Source organism: Parasteatoda tepidariorum, chromosome 5 (assembly GCF_982258835.1).
Source record: "Parasteatoda tepidariorum strain Cologne lab strain chromosome 5, Ptep-v5.0, whole genome shotgun sequence".
NCBI lineage: Eukaryota > Metazoa > Arthropoda > Arachnida > Araneae > Theridiidae > Parasteatoda > Parasteatoda tepidariorum.
This window is the reverse complement of record NC_141759.1, coordinates 72,832,370-72,850,412: the sequence shown is the minus strand read 5'-3', so window position 1 is coordinate 72,850,412 and position 18,043 is coordinate 72,832,370. Positions and strand designations below refer to the sequence as shown.

Here is an 18,043-nt window from a genome sequence, read left to right as displayed (position 1 = left end):
TTTTTTTGCATTGAAATTTTACAATTTAGATAGATAGAAAACAAATTCAATTTTATGTTATCAACCTATAAATTATGTACATCACAATGTATAGATTCAGACATTACTATGGAATATGATGTAATGATGTTTCAAAAATTATAATTTAAAGAAAGGTATATCTTTTACAAAGATTTAGAAGGCTAACGAATTTGTTATGAGTTTATATTACTCACAAGAATATAGCAATAGAACTAATAACTGAGATAAACTACATTATTAAATGTCTTAAAAATATGGGAAAGAGATAGATATAACTAACAATAGGAAGACTAAAAAACTTCATATTTCTAATTAGGTTACAGACATAAATACATTGCAGGACAATACTCAAATGGATTTAAGCCTTATTTGTTTAACCCCTCTACTTATATGTAATGCCAGGTTTATTTATTTATATAGTTCATACTCTACTAAATAAATACACTAATTTGTTAATTATAAGTGACTTGAATTTGCTAAAGGCAACAAATTTACAATGTGACATTTTACAAAATTTTGAAGTGGAGTCTATGTTGTTCCTTTACAATATAGCTCAAATTCATTAAAAATATATTATTTTTAAAGATAACTACTTTCTAAAACCTTCTTAAACTGTGATGAGTATTGGTAATTCATGATTTTATATTTTAAACAATATCATGTTTTAATTTGTTTAACTATTTTAGACTGTAACACTTATTTTCTAGATATAAATTATACTATACTTTTCCTATTATTAAAAAATTCTGATTGCTTTTTACTATCTTGACTGTAACAATGAAAATCTTTGATCGCCCTAATTTTAAAGATTTGAATTATTTTTGAGTATTTTGCCCAATGATATTTATAAGGGTATTTCTTTTAGTTCAGTTGCTTCAAAACTATGAGTCATCAGAGTATGACTACTGATATAGGAATAAGAGTTGTTTCCAAAGATATTTATATACCCATTACGTTGTTTAAGTTTCTCTTTTTGGGGATTGATGTTAAACTAAATGCTAAGAGAAAGTTAAAGTAAATGCACTAGATCATCAGAATCATATAGAATTAAAATGTGTAGAAGAAATTACATTACCATAAAAACATCTGATTAAAGCAGTCAAATGCAAACTTTATACCCGTTTGCATTCCTGAGGCATTGAGGGCCTCAAAAAACCTGATAACTTTTGAGTTTCGTGGGTAGAATGACTTTGAATGATCCGGAATAGTTAACTGTCTGCTATTTCTAAACAAGCTTCATTTCAACTTACATTTTCAGGCGAACTTTCTTCTTATTTTGATTTAGTTTTATAACATTATAAAATCCCTGACATATTATTAATTATAAAGTTATATACTGCCGTTACGTTTTATTGTTTTGTAAGAATTTTTGTTATGAATATAAAATTATTAAAATGCATATCACTGTTCTTATTTTAATTTTGATTTCTAACATAGTTTTATTTGTGTTTGAAATTTTATCAAACCTTTATTCAAAATTAAAATAATAAAATGCGTTGATAATAACTTTCAATTTAAAAAGTCAGCTAGTTGCAAAACATTATGTTTTTGAATTGAAGCATTTCTTTTGATATTTGTTAACTCTGATAGGACTCCTCTAATGTTAGTTATAGTAAGTTAAAATTTTGGTGCTATGATTTGAGCAATAAGTTTATGTTGGAACATCTAAACAATCAGAGGGGGAAAAAAGATGTCTAACTATATGCAAAGAATTGCATAGCTACATTAAAAAACAATCTACAACTAAATATTTGTATTCTAGTGCATTTGACGAGAAAAAAAAAACTTTGTTTAGTATGAATTTTAAACAAGTCTTCAAATTTTTAAAGATAAAAGTTCTTTAGAGAAACTGGAATATATTTTAAGGTAGAATAAGAACTTAACAGTCTAGAAATATTTTCCTCAGACCCTACATTGAGTTATAGAGGAAAGAGAAATGAACTTTTTTATAAACTTAGTATTATAAATGCTCCGAACTTTAACACAAATGAGATTATTTATAATAGTTTTTACAAAAACTAAATCAACACATTTTTAACTTTATAAAAGAAATACTGACTTTCCTAAATTTACATATATTTTAGCAATGGAACATGATAAAATTAATTTTTGTACTTCACTGAAATGTGACTATAAAATAAAAATATCTAAGCTAATCTAAAATTAAAATATTTTAATTGAAATATTTATAAATAATTTTTCAATGTAAATAAAATTGTAAATTACATTTCAAAATTGCACTAAAATCAACCATAATTTCAACTTTGAAAATACACCAACAAAACCGGTCATTAGATAAATATTTTTATGAAAATCATAACAAAATGTTAAATCTAATTACAATTGACTAAAAATTAGTATTTCTAAGCAAACATTCCTAACTATTGTAAGTATGCAAAACATTAAACCTTGAATCACAGAAAAAAAAACTATCACTCAATGCTTTAAAAGCTAAACAACTAATTATGCATACTTTAAAAGAAAACATTCACACTACATTAATGAGTTAATATACACAATATAATAAATTAATTAAAATATACTAATCAGCTTTACATTGTCTACACAGCAGAATCCAGCTGCTACCATAACAATTGCATACAAGCACACAACATCTACCAACCGTTGATTATGCTTGAAAAATAAAACCGTAACCATAACTTAATGCAAATTTAAGGTTATCACAGCTTTGTTGTGTTATGCTCACAGAATTCGTTAAAAGGATCACAAAAGCGCTTGTCTAATGGATGACCAATGTTTCTTGAATGTTCATAACCAAATGCTTTTTTCTGTGAAATACGATTAAAGTATGGACAAGTTTTCAAGTGACTTGACATATTATCTTTGCTTTCCACGGTCCATCGGTGTATGGGAGAAAAATGTGAACTAAAGAACCACATCTAGAAACATAATACAGATTTTTATATGTAAAAGAGAAATATTAATTTTGGTAATATGGCAATCAAATTAAAATATTTTTTTCTTAAATAAAAAACCTTATTCATTTGAGGAAAGTATTTATTTTGTAAATATTAAACACAAATACAAAATCAATAAAACATATTCTGTAATAGAAATACTCCTTACAGTGGAAAGTACTCAAAACTGTGACTAACACCTCATAATGAATTTTGTACAAAGCAGAACTATTTACTTCTGCATCTGTGCAGAATAATTTAAATCCCAGTTACAAATTCAGGAAATTTTATATATTTTCAAATTTGTTTCTTATATGAAGACATTTATACATAATTTGATATTTAACAAATTAGGGCTACTTTTGTGCAATTTTAGTTTTCAAAATAATTTTTGATTTGTTTAAAAGAACAGTACCAATTCATTACTTATGACAAAGTCTTTTTTTTTATCATTAAATGTCATTCTGCATTTAGGAAATTACATTAAGTTTTTAATGATCGCATTTAAAAAAAAATGAAAATTGTTCACAAAATGCAAATTAAAAATGTTCATAACTAAAGTTAGCACATATTAGAAAGAAAAAAAAAAATTACGTAACACAAAATGTTGCTATAATTTGAAAGTGACATAAATAAAGGCACAGATTTACTTTTCACTACTTTTTATTAGATATTAGGGTAATTTGCAATAGCGAATAATTTACATGAAATAATTAATGAAATACCACAGCCAGAAGAATTGTTTTTTTTAAATAATTGGCTTATACATGAATTTGCTACAGAAATTTAATTTAAACTGTATAAAGATATTAAAATCATTTCTTTTTTGTTAAGAACTCTTTTTGTTTATGATGTAATGGCTATTCTATTTTAGTTGGCATTTCTAAAAAGGACTTCTTTAAGGAATTTTCAGGAGTTAATGTGAAAATTTCAAGAACAAACACTAGCAATTTCTTAATAATACAACTTATAGTATCACTATAAAGAAGCATGAAAACTTAAGGTAGTATTGAAATTACTTTGTGTTTTTACTTACATTAAAAGATTTAATTTTTTTTTATTTCAGAAATTATTTTATCAAAAAAAAATTATTTGAAATATAAGTAAAAAATCTACTGAATTTTTTAAAAAAAGTTATAATATGCATAACAGGAACAAAAAGGTTTTTGAAAATCAATTCAGTAGTTTCTTGGGGAAACAAACTCCATTATTCACCTGACAAGAATATTAGACTTATCTTAAGATATACGAGACATACTTATTTATATTAAACAGTACAGAATCCGTTATCCGGAAACCGGAAAACCAGAACGAAATTCGATAAATTTTCCCGCAGTTTTTTTTGAAAAAAATTTTTTTTCCTCATAAGATTTCAGGATTTTTCTTCCTTTTTTTGAAAGATGTTTACCTTACCATCATTTTGGAAATAATTATTAGTGTATTATTTAATCATTTTTTCTTCTTTTTAAGATTATTTCCAAATATTTTTTTTTTTAGTTAGGCTTAACAATAAAAGAACGGCTTTTTGTAGCAATTCAGAAAACCGGAAAAATCAGTTATCCTGAATAGCGATGGCCCCGATCGTTCCGGATAATCGGTTCCCTTCTGTACTTACACAAAGACATTAAATTTAAAAATAGAAATTTTAACTACACAACTAATATCCATAGTAGCTATAAAAATAAAAACATAATTTTAAAACTTGAGACAACACTATATAGTTTACCTTCTTAGCGACTCTCCATGAATATTTTCCATCATTCAATTTGTACCTTTCCCACTTTAAATGAACCAATCCTCTATCTTTCAAAATGGTTGAACAAACATCTCTCAACAGAGTTGAAGTTAGTGACAGATTTGCTAAGCTGAAGCTGTCTAGAAATCTTACAATATGCTGCAATACCTATAATTTGCAGAATGTGGTAAAAAATATTTCAAAAAATAATGAAATCAAATTAACAAAAGGAAAAGTAATAAACACTTACGTCAAATGGCATATCAAGAAGGGAAAAACTTTGAGCATGGGAAGAACTAAAATCAAATACAATATGTTAATTGAAAGTTGAGTAAAATAAAACTAACTAGAGGAAAACACATCAAAATATATAAATTGGCATCAGAAAATTACTTATAAAAATAATGATAAAAAAGAGAGAATTAAAATCAAATGCACTTATGTTAATTGAAGGTTGAGTAAAATAAAACTAATTATAAGAAAACGCATCAGAATATATAAGTTGAAATTCAAAAATAACAATAAAAAATTGTCTTTTTTCTTCTATACCATTTTTGTAAATTTTATTTAACAAAACACTTTTCTTGGGAATCAAATGATGCTTATGTGATGCTACCTGTTTTTTTTTCCACCTGCAATGCTTGATTAACTATTTTGATTTGATTAGATTTTCTTTTGAATAAATAAATATTTAGTTTTTCCTAATTTTCACAAACCATATTTAAATCTTTAGAAAAATTTATTATTAAATTTTTTCCCCACAGTGTGACATTGGGATAGATTGAAATTAGTGAACCTTGCCATTCTCTGGAATATGTCGATACTAACAGTCGCCATTGGTGAATGAGGAATGTGTTTTTTTTTCCTTTTTATTTAATATTAAGATTATTCACCTACACTTATAAATATAGTTGTTTAACAAGCACTGACTAAAGAATTGTGCAGGTAAAATATTATAAATTATCTTTTTTATTCAAGTTTCACAGAAAAATTTCAACATATTATGGTCAAAGTAAAGATATTGATGAATAAATTTTGGACATTCACCAAAGCAACTACAGATGTCAACATTCACTACAGAAATTTGAATTTACTGAATTTCAGACATTCATGATAACAGAGAAAATATTACCGTATTAACAAGATATTAACTTTGTGAATGCCAATACTTTGAGAATGCAACTGAAACATATATGCAAAATTAACAGTAAAAGTTTTTTATTACTTAAATTATACAACGTTTAAATTATCAATTATACCTAATATTATAAGTTAGAAGGGAGATGCAACAGCCAATACAATTTATGAAAAAATCAGAACTTTCTCTTTTCATCTTTCACAGAAAATTAATACAAATAAGACGTTAGTTTAATTGCAAACCATGCATGATGAAATAGTTTAGTCAGTCATGAATTTGATTTATATTACATTGATTTTTTTTAAATATTTCAAAGCCAACTAAAATTCTACCATTTTGTGCAATTAAAAATTTAGACAAACTACAAATATATAAATTAATTATCTATTAAAATACTGCCAAACAAAAAAAATTAAATTGTACCTTTTTAAACCAGCATCCTCTGTGACGTTTTCTTTATTACAAGTACTAGAGTAAGATATGCCAAAACTCTCTAAGTTTTCATTATACACAATATCTGAGTTCTTGGATTCAGGATTGAATCGTCTTCTTGCAAACTTACAACCATATTGAGCTAAAGGACATCTTTCTATCAACCAGCCATTTAATCCTCCGTGGATTTCAGAATGAACATTCTTAAAATGCCAACCATATTGATCTCTTCTGAATTCCTATACAAAATAGAAAAATAAAATCAAATTCACCAGAAGAGTAATCAATACTTTTTACAATCTTCTAGAATATTGTATGACCTTAACAAGACCAATTACTGAAGAAGTGTGCAACTTTGCTTGAATATAAAAGTTTGAATATAAACAACCTTGAAATATAAAAGTTTTATATGCTAGTAAAAATTAAATTGAAAAATAAAATAATAAAGGTAGTAACAGCACAAGAAAAACAATTCATACATATACAATCAGTATATTTTATTTTATGATTAAGATCTACACATGAAAGCATAAAAATACTTTCAAAAAAAATCTTACCCCTTCTAATTTAAAAAAGTCAATTAAATTAATTACTAATAAACAATCAAATGCTTTTACTGTTGCATGAAATTATATATTATAATATAAATTTATAATTACAAATTTACAATATGCAAACAGCTTTTAAACTAAGGAATTATGGATGAAAACAGATGGCAGGTTAATAGTTAACAGTTCGTAATAGGGAAGCGCTTCTAGTCAAGGGCGCCAGCAGTGGGGTGCACTTGCACCCCCCTGACTTTTTTTAAAAACAAAGAGACACAGAGAAACAATTTTGTTATAAAAAAATTTTATTAAAAATATTTTTATTCAAAAACAAATAATTAAGTAATTATTGATACATAACAATTAAAAAAAATTTTAATCAAACAAGAATTTTAATCGTCTTGTTTGCTGTCCAAATCTGTTTATAACTTTTTCAATGAATTCTGAGTCATCGTTGATTCTTTTCTTATGCACACTGAGCATGCACAAACTTGGCAGATATTTAAGCTATATTTTTAAATTTCATTTAATAAAATATAAATAATATTATATTTTCTACTAGTTATTTAGTTTAACAAAGGTGTATAACACAAACTGACTTCTCACAAATGTAAAACTTCATCAACCCAATAAATACCAATGATAAGCGTAAGCGTGCACAAACACATTAGTATACAAAACTACGGTTTGTAGTTATTTGTGTCAGTAGCTATGTCAGAGCCATCAATACAGTTTCTCGTGGCAAAATTTGCAAGTACAAGAAATTTGTACTTTTTTTTAAAATATCTTGTTAACAATGAAGAAATGTATCTTGAAAAAAATTAACAGATGAAAGTATATGTAATAAAAAATAAAATGTAATAACAGAATATATGAAAAAAAAATTGGGGGGGGGGATAGTTTGTTAGAGGGTTGCACACCCTTTCATATTATTCCGCCGGCGCCCTTGCTTCTAGTGCAATATTGTGATGACATTACCGGGCATGGGCTCATAAGCATTTATCCAGATTATACATTATAACTCCTCTAGAAGTTTGTCGCAACATTTATGTGTGTTATATATGTTTTTAAACTTGTACATTTCAACAAAAAATTGACTAAAAATGTCATGAAAAAAACTGTAGCTTGGAGAAAGAAACTGATTAAAGATTTAAAATCGGCGATATGAAACTTTCATGCAATAGAAAACAAAAACAATTTTCTAGAGTAATTTTAAAAAACACTAAAACTCTAGATACTTACTTGACTGCATAAAAAAGTGTACATAAAATTTGAAGGAGGATGCAAAGACCGTGATTCTAAATTTAGATCTAATCCTAAGGAAAGGCACCAGGGTGGGGTAGACGATGGATTACGAAATTTCAAATCTAGAATTTGGCATGCCATGTTTCGATTGTCTAAACATGTATTCAAATAGTAAGTATCAGCTGGATCAACAGCAACATAAATAGATCTTTCTCCAGATGCTTGGTTATACACAATAGTGCCAAATTGACTAAGTTGCAAGACATCATCCAAGTTGTAGTGGGGTAACTCACTAACAGCTTTTTCAGGAATAGACACATTGTTATTTTCAAACTTTAATTTATTCAATGAATTCTGCTCAGATTTATCCTGTAAAAATAAGAAATGTATAAAATAAGATTCAATTTGTTTTAGAAGATGAGTTACAATAATTTCATATCATAATATTTAGCTCTTTATTTATATATATATATATATATATATATCCAGAGTAGTAGAGTCAATGGTTAAAATGGAATCTTATTTATACTCAAATAAGCTTACACCAAATCCCAGAAAAGTATTAATATAATTACTAAGTAAATGCTAATTTCAAATTATAACTTTTGGTGAGCAATTAGAATAAAAGATACTCTTTTTTTAAATGAAATTTTACATTATAACCATAGAATTTGTACAAAATATTGAAATTATACAAAATTATTATAAGAAAAGAGCTAAATATCAATATTTCATGTACTAACTTGCACATATATAAATGCCTTTTAACAAAAAAAATTGCATAGTGAATAATTAAGAACTAAAAAGCTATTAATAAATTAGACATTTAACTCATTTGTATTTTTTTTTTTAAGTAACTTTGCTAAGTAAATTTGGTTGATTCTTCAATAGTTTGAACTATTTCCTATGTGTTTTTTCAATAGTTCAGTGAAGCATAGGGTGAAAAACATTCAAATGTGATTAGTTAAGTTTAAAATAAGTTATATATTCATATTCAAGCCATAATATTCATTCAAATAATATTTTCATGTACATAATTATAAATATTCATCAAAACAATTTTTATAAGATCAAAAAATTTTTTCTGTATTTCTATCTACAAAGCCTAATTTTTAACTAACCAGAGAAGAGTTGATTTTTAAACCTCCTGCAAAAAATATTTTGCCCAACTCCTCAGTTCCAACTATGCATATAACAGCCCACCATTACCTTTGAATCCTTTAAACAAATAGTTAAAAAAAAGTAATGGGGAAAATATATTTAGCACAAACATGTATTCAAACAATTTTTCTCGTGTTTATTTTAAATTAGCAACACTAATGCAATAAGATATCCTGCAAATTCTGTTTTGTCGGTACAAAAACTTCAATTTTCAATCAAAGATAAAAAATATTGTAATTAAAATTTCAACTTAACTTTATTGTTTATAAAAACAGTCATATTATGTCAGTTAAAGCCTGTGGAAACAACTATATAAAGCTTCCTAACTCAGATTGGTTGGGAATATAAATCCTTTTCCATCGTACAGTTAGAGCTTTGTTGTAAATTAATGTCCTAGATTCATTTTCAGCAGACCACAAAGTATATATCTCACACTCCTTTACATTAATGACCACAGACAATGCAACTCTCTCAATAGACGGCATCACTACGCTACCTCACCCTTTTCCTCAGTTTGCTTTGACACTGCAAACAAAACACCCGAATCTCAATCAATGTCTCTGCTGTGCTGGAAAGATAACTTCACTCAGGAAACACCACCTCTCAATCTCCTGAAAAGCTCATAACATTTTCATTCATTACAAGTGCAATGGTATCCTAACTTGACAACAATCATCCATGATGAATAAGCAAATCTAAAGGTACCTGGTTTGATTCTAGATAGGGCCAAAATACAAGTCTAACATACTCTTTCAAAAACAGACTTCTTGTAAATAAGGTAAATCCCCAAAAACTAATGTGCACTCCCAATATAACATAAACAAGTAAGGGTACATTAATGCAAATAAGTATAAAAGTTTTCTTACTGTCTGAATATTGTTGTAATCACCAGAGTTTTCTTTATCAGACAACTCAATAGAATTCATAGCATCTTTATCCACCGTTTTACTAACACAGTTACTATTGCTGTTACCATTAGAATATTGACTTGAAGCATTTTTGGCCACTCTTTTACAAGTCTTGCACAGTTCTTTACACACACTTTGCTGTAGTCCAGGAGGATAGCTGTACTCTCTAGAGCTCTGCCATTTCCTAAATATCTAAAACAATTGAAAACTTTAATTAATACACATATTGTACTATTTCTGTTAGTTAAAACTTAATATTAGTGTTTGGTTTTTCAACATCTCAGCCATTTAAAACTTCTTAAGACAAGTGAAATGTAAGCTTTTATGACATGTACATTTAAGCTTAATAATATATTAAAAATTACAGAAATTAGCAATAAGAATTTTTTTTTAAAAAAATCAAGGCAAATTGAGCTAAATTTAAGATAGCAAACTCAACAAAAACAGAGGTATCTTGTTAACATAGAAAAAAGTACCATAATTACACAATTAGTATTAATGTAGAATTTAAATTTTTTAATTTAATTTTTCATTAGATTTTACGATGTTAATCGAAATAATGAACTCTTCAAACTAATGAGATTTTACTGCATTTACCCTATGGAGAAAGAAAAAAAAATAAAAATATACAAAAAACAAATAAAGATGTATGCCTTTGATTCTGATTATCTTTCAGATTAATGTAATAAGATTGTTTTAGATTAATGCCTATATTTGTCTAGTGGAAAAGTATGAGAGAAAACACAGCCTAGAGGCCAATCAACTGGCATTAAATATTTTACTATTCAAGAAATATTTTAATATTCAATTAATCTGCAGTTGAAAAAAAATACTTTCAATTCCCTAAAAAAATTTATATAGGAAAAATAACTAGATTAAACATTCAAGACCATGAAAAACTTCATTGATAAACTAAAATTTTCCACATGAAAATCAAATATGCTTATTTTGAAAACTTTTAGATGGGTAATTTACACTGTTAACTGTTTTTTCAGGGTTGCCACTCATATCTGGAAAAAAAATTCCCTGCACAGGTTATACACAATATATTAAGAGGAAACACACATTCACTACGCTCTTGTAAGCTATATAGGATAATGATACTAGTTTCAGTTAGCGAAAGAACTTAGAGAAATGAGGAACAAACCAACATAAAACAAATAATGCTATAATAAATGAAATAATACAATAGAACTGAATTATCATCTTTAAAAATCCCATAAATTGCGCTTTGAGAGGTTTGAATTTTTTAAAAGACAAAAATAAGAAATAAAATTCCCTGCATTTTCCCCAGTTATTTTCGAAGATTTTTAAATTCCCTGTTTTTTCGGGTTTTCCTTGTTCGGCATGTTGAGTGGCAACCCTATTTTTATTTAGATGCATTTATAATTATTACAATTAAAAAATCTGGAATATAAAAGCTATGCATAATATGTTTTAGAATTATTCGCATTGGAGGAAGGTGAGAGACAAAACAGGAGCTTCAACTCTGCACAAACTTAAAATCCTCTCACGATTGCGTGAAGTCCACCTCCAGTGGACTCCTTCTCATTTTGGGGTTCTGGGAAACGATATCGCTAAACGATATCGATACACTCTGGCTAAGGAGAGGACAGAAGAAACTTTGATGAGTCCAAATTCTCTCACCTTCATGGAACTGGCATTGAAAAAGAAGACAATGTTTCCTGGCTCGTACCCCCCAAACATCACTGGTACCAGAGCACCCGCCTAGGAGGTGCACTCAACATTCGGTGCTACCACATGGACCAGAGGGCGCTTACCAGCGGCCACTTTAAGTCCCTTTCCTTCGAGGGTAGTATTAAAATCTTCCCAAATTGTCCCCAGGTGCCACAACATGCAGGCTTCTCCCCAACATATCCTGGACTGTCTTGGACTGGACAAAAGGGACATACTAAATAACCCACTTTTGGTGCCCGACTTCCTCCGGGTCATGTATTTCATGGACATTGTTTAGCCCTGTTAATTTTGGGGATAAGGAAGAAGAATTATGTAATTGCAAATGATAAAAGTGTTCAAAAACATAATATTTTGTTAATGTATTTTAATTAAATATTCATATACCCATAAAGAACTTGAAGGGCTAATGGTAAATTTTTGGTCATTGAGTGATTGACCCTGAGATGCAGCAACACACCACCTTCTCAACATTCTTTGATCTCTCATGGCTAAAGAAACATCTAAATGACCTTTTAAAGTAGAGTCTAGTTGAGCTTGACAATGAGTAGGACTTTTCTTATGAAAATGAATAGGCCATCTGTCCCATTCTTCAGAACAATGTATGATACTAGCAGGGCACGATGGTAAATGCTTACTTCTGTTCTTCCGAAGCATCATAGATGGGCAACCAAATTCTGCATTTATACAAGCAACCTGTGTAGGAAAATAAATTTGAATTTAGATTCAGCCAAAAGTAATCTTATTTATACAGTAAGGAACCGATTATCAGGTATGATCGGGACCATCGCTATTCCGGATAGCTGATTTTTTCGGTTTTCTGAATCGCTACAAAAAGCCATTGTTTTATTGTTAAACCCAACTAAAAAAAAATATTTGGAAATAATCTTAAAAAGAAGAAAAAACAATGAAGTAATACACTAATGATTATTTCCAAAATGATGGTAAGGTAAGCATCTTTCAAAAAAGAAAGAAAAATCCTAAAATCTTATGAGGAAAAAAAAATTTTTTTTTAACAAAATGGCGGAAAAATGTATGGAATTTCGTTCCGGTTTTTTGGCTTTCCGGTTTTCTGATTTCCGGATAACGGATTCTTTACTGTAATATGAAATAATAAAGAAAAGAAATTTTGAAAAATGAACTTATTTTACAGTTTTAAGAATTAACACAAAACAGCAGATATGAATAATGACTGCAATTTTGAAAGCCACACATATAGCAACAATGGAACAAAGAAAAAAAATCTTTCGATAAAAAATTTAATAATAAACACTTTTTGAAAACACCCAGTGAAAAATAAACAGCTTTAAGTTTAACTTATGCTCTAATTGAAATGCACAATTAAGCACCATAAAAAGGCTTTCATTTACAGTGATCTGCCAATTATTGTTATCTATATTAGCGCAAGATTCTGTCCTACAATTTTTTATCAGATATTTGAAGATATTTCTCATTCTTTTGCATAGTAAATTTTTTTTACAGAGGCGAAATTTATTTTAAAAATGTCAATTGCAAATAAATAAACTGCACTGCATTTAACACAATAAAACATTTATATAGTGCAGCTATAAATTTCTAGGACTGATCTATATAAAATATTATGTGAATTACATACCTATTTTATGAATTACAATATTTCAAAATAAGCTCCACCTGCTGTAACGTATTTCTGTGCACAGATATAAAAATTTTAGCGACAAATTTAGAAAGAACCTTATTTTTGACATTGCCGTTTTTCTAAATGACTTTATATTTAAACCTTGTTTCTTAAGAAAATTGTCAGGTTGTGAAGAGAAATCAATTGCCAATCCTTTTAGATAAATTCTTTGAAGACATTTTGTTTCCCAAAATTAAAAATTGGTAAAAAGAACAAGGTTAACATTTAAGACATTAAAAACATCAGAATTTAAGAGGATTCCGTGAAAAGACTTTAAACTTTACTTCAAACCATATTAAATATGAAATGAGTACGAAATTCATATAATATTTTCCGGAGTGCCAGCCAGGTGGCCGAGTGTTTAGCGTGCCTGACTGCGGAGAAGATGGTTGCGGGTTCGAATCCTGCTCAGGGCATGGATGTTTCTTTCTCTCTCTGTCTTCTATGTCCTTTCTCCCTTGTGTGAATGTGACCCGCCCGATAAACGGGTTTGTGGTTCTGTGACATGGGCGACGCTGCTCCATCACCATGGCTTCACCACAGGTGCCTACTGGGTAACGAGAAGAGAGTAGCAGTACTGGCATAAGAGGCCAATGGGACAATACATCCCAAGTGTCCACCATTAAAAAAAAAAAAAAATTTCCGGAGTTACTAGATCAGTCCTCGAAACTAATAGTCCTTGTCTGTGATGCAAATTTTTACCATTTTGCATATCAAACATAGAATTTGCTAATTGGTGTTTGTCGTACAGCACAATTTTACAGACAATGATAAATTTACTGTACTTTAAACATTAGAATACAACAACCTTAATAAAAAAAAAGAACAAAAACTCTAACCATTATGAGGCATAAAAACAGAAGCATAACAAGTTTAGAACTTTAACATCAGGTAGGGGGGGTTTCAGGTCATAGTCATTCAGGTAGTGGAGTTTTTATTAAAACACCCACGTACACATTAAGTCTCAAATTTAGAAATTCTGAATTTTGCTCGGTTTTCAGATCTGAGCTTATTGCGATTGAAAATGGCCTAAGAAATGTTGAGAATATTGCTGAGCCTGACTTTAAGCATATATGGATACTGACGAATAGCAAATCTTCAATCCAACACCTAAGCAACTGGATGAATGTTGGAGACAGGGCTGCGGCTTCAATTTTGGGGATGCTCTTCAGGCTCTCAGCGGACTTTGGGGTACACTTCCAATGGATTCCATCACACGTTCGAATCCAAGGTAACGAGATGGCGGATCACTGGCTAAAGATGCTTCTTTGGAACTTTTACAGTCAGATTTACCTTCCACTTTCAATGAGGTCTTTGCAGAGTGCAAAAAAAATGTTTATGGACCTCTGGAGGGTTCCTCCTCCGCATAGTTGGTATTTCAGAAAACAACCTGAAAGGGCCTTGTTTTTTGAGGGACCTAGAAGCCAGCAGACTTGTTTGTCTCGCTTTGCAAGAGGTCACTTGAGGTGTCTCTCATATGTTCAGGGGCAAAAGACTTTTGGACTTTGCACTAAATGTAGGACTGCTCAGGCTTCGCCCGAGCATATTCTAAACTGTATCGATTTTAAGATCGACGAGGTTTTTTCAAAACCTAATCTGTTTTTAGACTTTCTGGACATTTTTGGACTTATGGAATTGGTCTAATTAGGATGGACCTCTTGGGGATTAGAAACAACAACAGAACTTTAACTTGTATTACTAAAAGGAAGGGGAAAGGAAAGAAAAATAAGGATTCAATTAAAAAAATTATTTATCACTAAACTTATCTAATTAAATTACCTTTTCATTCATGCATAAGTGCTTATGTTCTTCTCCCTTACAGGCATGATATTTTGCACCACAATCCAATGGACAGCTGATTATTTTACAACTTTCACCAGGTATTACAGGAGCATTCATGCATTTCATCCATTTGACACAGGTGTTACAATGAATGTGGTCTTCCATTTCAGGACTTGTGAGTTTTTAACACTAATTTCAAGTACTCATTTAGTGTTAGAGTATGCCAGTAATGAAATAGATCTGAAAAGAAAGAGAATTACAATTAATGCTTGTGTTTCTTTATTATGTATCTGTGTATGATAAGTTAAAGAAAATTTTAATATTAAGAGTAAAATTCTGTTGATTCTTGATCAACTGATATTTGACAATAAAAAGCTTAGTTGATTAATCTCACCCAGACTTGCAAATAAACAAATCTGTTGTGGAGTGAAAGATTATAGCTTGGTGGTTAATCTCCAAATTAAACTTAGACCACAGATGACATTTTATACATATGACATTTTATACAAAAAATAGCAGTACAATAACTCTATGTTATTTTATTCATTTCTTACTATTTATACACGATAAAAATTACACTAAGATTACCAGTATATAACATTTAACAAATGTAAGAGCACAGCAGTACAGTAACTCTTACATGATTCATTTCTTACATCTCATTATTTATCACAATAAACATTTATTTGTGCCATCTATACGATTATTTGTGGCATCAATGTGATTGCCATCGATGCGATTATATTGGCAATCTTAACAACCATATACAATTTGTAAATTTTTAATTGGAAAAGTAAAATTAATAGATCATTAAATAGAAATTACAGTAGCAGTAATTATACAAATGAACAACCACTTAATTATATAATTATTATTAATCTTTATCATGCACAAAAAAAATGGAAACAGTTTTAAATATTTTAATATTTGTTATTAAATTATGGCATTTGTACAATTTTTGCTCTTTTGTTGCAAATCAAAAGGTGCAATAGAATACTTAAGTTGTTTTACTTCATAAAAGCATATTCTATTATACACAATCAAGTTAAAAAATTTGGCAAAATAATATTAGTAAAATTGAAAATAATTAAATTAGCTTGGAGTAAAAACTAAATTATTTTCCTTGCAATAATTTTTTCTACAACAAATAAGTTTTATCAGATAAGATACCCTAGATTTTATAATAGTTAAGTAAAAAAACGAAATGTTTTTTACAGTGCAAACCTAGATCTCAACAGAGAGAAAAAAGAAATTTATACCTTAGAATATAAAAAACAATTTTCTAAGGTTTGTAAAGAAAAGAAGAAACACAGGTATAAAAAATTGAAATTATGGTTCTTACAATGCAAGAATAGATCTTAACAGAATAAAAATCAAATATATAGATACCTCAGGTTGGATTCAGCGATTTTCCAAAGATTTTAAGGGAAAAATAAAAAAGGCAAACAAAATTGAAAAAAATTTCAGTTTTGCAAGAAAAAATCTCAACAAAATGATGATGATCAAAAATATAATTTCCTTATTGAGATTCAGATAAAAGGCTTGAGAAGATTTCTGAATTATTTGCTCTACAAAAATTTTTATAAGGAACAAACTCAAAGGGTAGGTATAACTTGTAGCTACCTCCAAACCACTGCATATTTTTTTTAAAAAATGTTTGAAAGTTAAAAAAAAAAATCCTTTGGTACCTTAGAAGAGGTGGAAGAAACAGATAGGCATCACTAATATGGGAACATCTTCAAATGCTTAGTAACTATGAAAAAATTTAACATTTAAAAAATGCATTTAAAAAAATAGAAGTGAGAGTTAATTTAAGTCAATGCAAAATAATGACTGTAAACTCAACTAAATAACAACTCAAATAATTTAGAGCTTAGTTTATAGCTTTTATTCAACAAAGGTTTAGTTTAGTTACAGCAAAGGTTTAATTTAGTAAAGACAAAGGCTTAGTTCAACCACTATGAAAATTTTTAAATTTACTTATATGTTGAATTAAATTTTTATACTTTATCCTATTTCCTGCAATTTAAATAAATTGGTTTGTTCCGAATTTACTATTTAAATTAAAACTCCACCCTATAGAAAAGAAAAATATTTTTAAATTTTATACATTAAAAAGTGCAGGAAACAGTGTGGCAATTTCTTTTCGTGGTCCGAAAATAATGATGGAATATTTAACAGCACAACAAATGCGGTTAAAAGTCAAGAAACCTTACAAAATAATTAAGAGTAAACTTTGCAGAAAAGAAATTATAACAATTTTCTTCAAATCATAATTGCTGCATAATCAAACACACAACTAGAGACTACTATTTAATGCTTTCAAATATGCAGAGTTTAAAATGACTTTTCGTAATAATACCCAAGACAAAATGCATAGTTTGTATTTAATCAATGAAATAAATTTAATATTAAACAAGAACTTTTTGAAAAAAGTAAACTCGAAGTGCTTTGTTTTGACAACAATCCAATGTATATTGATAAATAAACAACAATAATTACGCAGACCTACCAAATATATAATAATCTAACTTGAAACATCGAGGTTCAGAAATGACAATAATTTATATTAAGAAAATAGTTACCAATTCTTTTTCTGCTAGTTCATTTCTTTGTTCATCTTCTCAAAAGTCAATGATCTATTACGCTTAAGCATAAATGGAATATAAAACAAAAACATGAAAATGAAACAACTAAAAACGGCAGAAACCAGATTTTGGAGTGCATCTTCTTCTGCATCGAAATAAAATTAATATTAAAACTTTAGATTCCAAATGATTTGAATGTTTAATTATAGCATTATTAA

At 28.4% G+C, this 18,043-nt stretch overlaps 1 protein-coding gene across 2 annotated transcripts; it reads right to left on the bottom strand.

The window, feature by feature from the left end:
• Positions 1-2,566: 2,566 nt before the first annotated feature.
• LOC107451776 (F-box only protein 30) lies at positions 2,567-18,042 on the bottom strand. 2 transcript variants are annotated; one of them, XM_071185225.2, is made up of 10 exons: positions 17,823-17,939; positions 16,926-16,990; positions 15,235-15,477; positions 12,186-12,494; positions 10,062-10,295; positions 8,032-8,403; positions 6,236-6,483; positions 4,925-4,970; positions 4,666-4,842; positions 2,567-2,921 (listed from the first exon to the last, which is right to left on the bottom strand). In XM_071185225.2, the coding sequence occupies exons 3-10, from the start codon at positions 15,400-15,402 to the stop codon at positions 2,703-2,705; spliced, it is 1,773 nt and encodes a 590-aa protein (XP_071041326.1). In that variant the 5' UTR covers positions 15,403-15,477; positions 16,926-16,990; positions 17,823-17,939; the 3' UTR covers positions 2,567-2,702. The 2 variants fall into 2 exon arrangements, with proteins under 2 accessions (XP_071041326.1, XP_015923475.1); XM_016067989.4 differs by lacking the exon at positions 16,926-16,990 and having other exon boundaries at positions 17,823-18,042.
• Between the last annotated feature and the right edge of the window lies 1 nt (position 18,043).